This window comes from Danio aesculapii, chromosome 16 (genome assembly GCF_903798145.1).
Source record: "Danio aesculapii chromosome 16, fDanAes4.1, whole genome shotgun sequence".
Classification (NCBI taxonomy): Eukaryota; Metazoa; Chordata; class Actinopteri; order Cypriniformes; family Danionidae; genus Danio; species Danio aesculapii.
Window position 1 is genome coordinate 35,216,371 of NC_079450.1, and position 6,000 is coordinate 35,222,370.

Genomic DNA, 6,000 nt, shown 5'->3' on the forward strand with positions numbered 1-6,000 from the left:
GGCGACTTTCAAATTCTAGGTCTCAAATCAAAGCCTCTTTAAGAAAAGTCATTTCACTTGGCGGCTATTTCTGAAATGTCTTGAAATGGCATTCTGTCCGAATAGGCAGATTCTTTTGCCAAGCTTACGATTACATTAAATATTTGGAATCACCAATAAAATTAAACAACTACTGTTTGGTTTCTGACATCATGAATAATGACCGTCAGATCGCATTGATCTTCTGAAGTAATTCACAACTTGGTCTTGAAGGCAAGTCTCGTGTAGAAATGACAGCGACTCTTTGTTTACAAGTTTGTGGCCGTTCGTGTAGTTGCTGTCATGTGATGTTTGACAGGATGGACTGTACCTTGCGTTCGTTTCATACAGATTACGAAAGCAAAAACCTTTTGTTTTCAAGTGTAGTTGGTTCATTTAAAAGAACAGTTTTATGTGGATATATTTTTTTATAGCTGTGAAGAGAGTTTTCGCGGAGATTCCAGTGTGTTTGTTGATCACAAAAACTGTCGTAAAAGCACGCATCTGGTCCAAGCTTCTCCCCATGAGAAACGTCAGTCTATAGCTATCGATGATTTGCTCATGTACTAATAGGCAGGGCTTCATTCGCCATATTGACCGTTACACTTTTCCCCCATTCAAAACTATACGAGTGACACGTCTTGTGTATTCTATAGTCTGTGCTCAAATATAAAGGAATCTTATTTTTGGCATATAGCCTACATATGTTGATGTCTAATCTCTGTTTTGCTCTCCCCTCCCACAGAGCTGTCTATCCAACCACAGTTGAACTCCATTCTCATTCCTCCACATGCTCGCTCGCAGACGACACCTGCCTCGCACGGTACTGATCACACTTACAAACACAGTGCCTTTGATTTACCCTTCCTGTCAGTCTGTGTGGATTTGTGAATGCACATGCCCTGAAGTATACTTCAGTTTTTATTTTTATGCTCGGTATACTGTATGGTGGTGCAGATGATAGGATACACAATGATATAGTGTGTCAATGTTGGTCGGAGATATTGGCAGTAGCTGATTTCTTTGACAATTTCAAGTTTTTTTAAAAAACATATTGAAAACACTCTGCCCTTTTTGCTTGAACAGATTAGAATTAGACTTCACTGGAAACTGTACAGAGTTTACGTTTATTTGTGTGCTTGCAATAAACCCATTATGCATTTGTAAATAAAGAAAACATTCAGGATAATGATTTGTCATCTCGGTTTGTTTGAACTTTGTGTATTACAAAAAATAGACTTCCTTCTTTTTAATTAAGTATGTTAATATAAGTGAAACAATTTGTCTGAGCTAATTTCATTTCTTGTCTGTAGATAGTTTTTGTCCCCTATTTACAGTAGCTGTTTTTAACTTTGTGGAGTGTCACACTAATTAATGTCTCTTTATTATTATTAATGTTTGTTCATGTAATATAAGAATTCCCAGATACTTTTGTCTGCCAGACCCCTGACAATGAAATATTCCCCTGAAGAAGGACATTTTAGATTTTAATAATTTAACAACATTTATTCATTTGGTTCACTGATGTCAGATTGGCAGGCAGGTGAACAGAGAGACTGCAGACAGAACCATTTTTTTCATGCACCTTTGAGTTTTGGCATTTTTGCTGTAGCAAACTTTGAATTCTTTCAGATCTGTGTTCTTTTTTTGCAGAGAGATGTGTTACATATCATGTCTGATTATATGCAAACTTTTATTCTACAAAAGAATCTAATTTCTTTACTGTAATATGTAGTGATAAATAAATAAAAAATATATAATATATAAAAAATTAATAAAAAAACACCCTTTCAACAAGAATGTCAACAAGAATTTTGAACCTAACTTCCTCCAGTTTTTTTAAAAATTAGAAATGTATAAAAAAAAGTTTTTAAAAGTCTCATTTGCACACTTGTATCATTTTAAAAGCTTGTAAAACAAAAAATGTTTGATTATTCTCAAAGCAGCTCAAATTATATCTCTAAAAAAATACCAGTGGTAGAATAACTTGTGACTAGATGAATCCTGCTACTTTGCCTCTTGTTGTCTGAAATCCCACTTGCAGCTTTGGATAGGTGGCCCGGTTCACACAGCCCTGCCAGTGGAACCATGGGCATATATAGAAATGCTATCCATATCACTGCCGACAAAAGCGTCACTGGCCCTGGCCCCCTACCGTTGACACTCTGATCAAACACGTTTACTTACGGAATAAATCAATTAAAAGCTGTCTGTATAGTGAGGCTTTTGTGTTCATTTATGTGCTAGTCTAATTTCTACATGCTTTTTTATAGAAGACGGTTAATAGCCTTTGGTCTTCACATTAATGTTAATTTGTGCGCATCCTACTTTACAAACAGGGAAACCCGCAGAGCAATAATTAACCTCTCCGCTTAGATTTGCTTTTGAACTAATGTGGTCAAATTATATTTGACTTCATTCTCTGGAATTCTCTCAACTGGTGGACTAGTACATTTCTCTAGGTTGCTGCTGAACTGCATCATAGCTCATTAACATAAGTCTTCGCAACAGCACACCATCCAAAACGCATCACGCCGCTTTCGCCGGAGCTTGCCATTGGCTCCCATTAAAAAATGAGCAGTCTGCTACTTTGACTATCTTGTCAGCGATGGTGTGAACACATGGTTTGAGCGAAACATTGCTAAATGCTTTAAGGCATATTACATGTTGTTTTCCGAGCCTAGGTGAAGTTAGCCAAAAGCGAATTGTGAAATGAATTAATCTAATGGCTCGGTTCCTCAGTGGTTTAGTACAGTACAGTGTAGTTTGATATGGGTCCTCTTGACAAGGCTTGTATTTCCATTGCCAACACTACCCTTTTTGGTAGGTGTGGTGTTCGACAAAGTTATTTTCGTTCTTGCTCAAAGAATAAACCCATATGGGTCTTTTGACTTGGGTCAGCCATGGTTCATTGCTACGCACTGTCACTGTATTAATACAGTGTCATGTTTCAGGCTATTTTACCTGGTCAGTGGGCATGTTTTCCTAATGAGGTGTCAGCTAATACATGTTCTTTCAGGTTTGTTGACAACTGGCAACAGGGAGCTGTGCTCCTCAACCACAGGGGAGAGCCGCAAGAGAAACTTGCATAGTGTTGCTTTAAGGCCCCAATATACTTATTTTTGCTCTTCGTTTTAGGACAGAAAGTATGTTAATGTTGCTAAATTGGTGACGTTTTGGATGTTGTAGGGATTTATGAGCCAAAAACTCGTACAAAAGTTCACTTTGGGGAATTATTTCGCTATACGAATTCTAAATGAACTTTGTTTTGAGCAGACTTTTTTCAAATATAGGTCATTTCAGCTCATTCTTGATTTTCTTGAAGTATATTTGGGGCTTTAATGTAGTCAGTCAACTTGGGAATTATGATGGGTTAACTATTAGTGTGTGTTTTTTTTCTAATTCACTTGCAGTGTCTTGCCATGTTTTATTTGAGTGCTAGATACTGGACAAGGAGGAATGTTTCTGTTCATTTGGTTCTTAGACTATCAATTGGAGTGTGCTTTCAAATGCTGTGGGTTTGACTTTTTAAAAACCTGAAGTATCCAGTGTACTTACCTCTTTGTATATGTGTGTTTTCACAGAGGGCAGCGGTTCAGACGGTCCAGCCCAGTCCAGCTCCGCACCGGGACCCCTGAGCAACAACACCTAATTGTTCCCTTGGCATTACTGCGACGTTATCACCCCTCTCTCCTCCATCCCTTCTTTCTCATTCCTCTCTCCTTCCCAACAGCAGCTCCAAACAGTCTCTCTTGCACAAGTCTCTTTCTCACACACACACACTCGTCACCTCGTGTTAAGTGTACTCACATTCTCCTATAATGGCAGAAGTGTGTGTGATGCCCAGAATAACGACGTCAGTCGTCACCGGAGGTCGATTTAAATTCGGTATGATTGAGCTGGTAAGATTTTAACCCTGGGAGGGGCAAGTTTTTGGGCACGTCTGCCCTCTAGTGGCAGGAAGAGCACCGCACAGTTACTGCTCTCTGCCAGCCATCCATTTTTAAAGCTATCGAGCTAATTAAAATTAGTTTTTGCTCTTAAAACCGATACCTTTTAGCCACGTTCTTAAACAAAAGCAAGGTCTGTGATGTGTTTTATGAAGCAGCGAGTGTGAGATGTCAGTGTTTGTGTGTTTTCTCTTCTCGCCGAGATGAAAATGAGTGTCTTAATATGCGTGTATGTAAGTTTTAAGTAATCATTGCACACTCTTTTGGGTTTTAATGTCTTTTAAGGAGAATATTTAGGTGTTTGGATAAGCTGAGGTAGAATGGGTGTAGAAACGTGCCCATGCGCACACACACACACACATTATAATGCATAGGTCAATCCCATTAATAGCTGTGTCTGTTTGATTACAGTTGTGCTTTATGAAGTCGACACCGGTGTGTGAGTGTTTGTATACATTGGTGTGGCCATTAAATGTGGATTTAGCGGATGCTCGTTCAAAAAAAACAAAACACACCATGAACACAGCAAATGAGACATGAAAACGGAGCTGTCTTCCCCTTCTTCCATCCTTCCTCTCTGTCCTTGCTAATATGTAAATGCCATGTACCTTTTATTTTGTTATTTTTGTTATTGTTATTCTGTTGTCCTTGTAATTAGATTTTCCTCCTAGTGGAGCAGTGCTGGTGTGAGCAGAAACCAGCCTTTCTCGGTCTCTCTCTCTCTCTCTCTTTGTCTCTCTCGCTCTCCTCTTCCTTCCTCTCCTTTCCCTCCATCATACGACTGTATATAACATTTCATCCAGCCTCTCCCGGTGTCCGGGTAGGAAGACGAAACTGAACAAAATTTTGTTTTTACCTGATATCTCCCAGTCTCTTTCTCTTTCTTTCTCTCTCTCTCGCTCTCTCTCCTCGCTCGCTCGCCCACCTGCCTGTCCTTCCCCTTCCTCATCAGTGTTAATTCTGATCTTTTTATTTATTGTATTGCTGTCTGATTCTGTTGTTAACAGTCTGATGGGGGAGGGGTTTTGTGTGTGTGATGTCATTTGGTGTAACATTCATATCTCAAACGCCGATAGAATGTTCTGGAAAGGGCAGGTCCACACTATATATACCACACACAGGCTGCTCGGCCCATCGGTCAAGAGATGAACGGTTCACGGGAGAGAGAGGGAGACATGAACTATGTTTTTGTTTGTTGGTATAAATAATAAACTCATTAATAAAGTTATAAAATGTCTCTGTGGGTTGGATTTTTGTCTGTCCATTATCTGTTGGATTAAAGCCACAGTATGTCATTTTTGCCACTAGAGGGCGCATGTTCAGAACAAATGAAGGCATATTTTGATGATGATGATGAAACTGAGTGTGAAATCAATTCAATTAATCTTTAATTCTATAGCGCTTGTACAATGTAGATCAGGCATGGGCAAACTCGATCCTCGAGGGCCGGTGTCCCTGCAGAGTTTTGCTCCAACACTAACCAAACACACCTGAACACCCTAATTAGTGTCTTCAAGATCACTAGAAAGCTACAAGCAGGTGTGTTTGATTAGGGTTGGTGCAAAACTATGCAGGGACACCGGCCCTCCAGGACCGAGTTTGCCCATCCCTGATGTAGACGGTGTCAAAGCAGCGTAACATAGAAGTTTTGGTAAATTGAAACTGTCAGTCTAGTTTTCAGAGTTCAGTGTGGTTTAATTTTCACTGCTGAAAGTCCAAACACTGAAGAGCAAATCCATCGCTGCGCAGCGTCACAAGTCCCAAACCAAGCAAGCCAGTGGGACAGTAGTTAGGTAAAAAACTTCATAAATTGACGAAAGTGAAGGATAAAACCTTGAGAAACCAGGCTCAGTTGGGCACAACCATTACTCCTCTGGCCAAACGTTTTGTTCAGAGATGCAGTCTAGGAGTTGGAGGCTGGAAAATACTGGACATCCATCATGGAGAAGCTGCAGGTGCAAGTACGTTACTGGGGGGAGTTCAGGCTGGCCCACAGGATCAATGCGAAGGCCCGTCTATCACTGGGGTCTTT

General features: G+C 40.0%; 1 protein-coding gene across 1 annotated transcript in view; it reads left to right on the forward strand.

The window, feature by feature from the left end:
* Positions 1–5,201, forward strand: part of gsk3ab (glycogen synthase kinase 3 alpha b) — a 40,318-nt gene extending 35,117 nt beyond the window's left edge. The window contains exons 9-10 of the mRNA XM_056475306.1: positions 764–841; positions 3,603–5,201. Coding sequence (XP_056331281.1) covers positions 764–841; positions 3,603–3,670 — 146 coding nt within the window. The 3' untranslated portion in view covers positions 3,671–5,201. The remainder of the gene's footprint in view (positions 1–763; positions 842–3,602) is intronic.
* Positions 5,202–6,000: the final 799 nt, after the last annotated feature.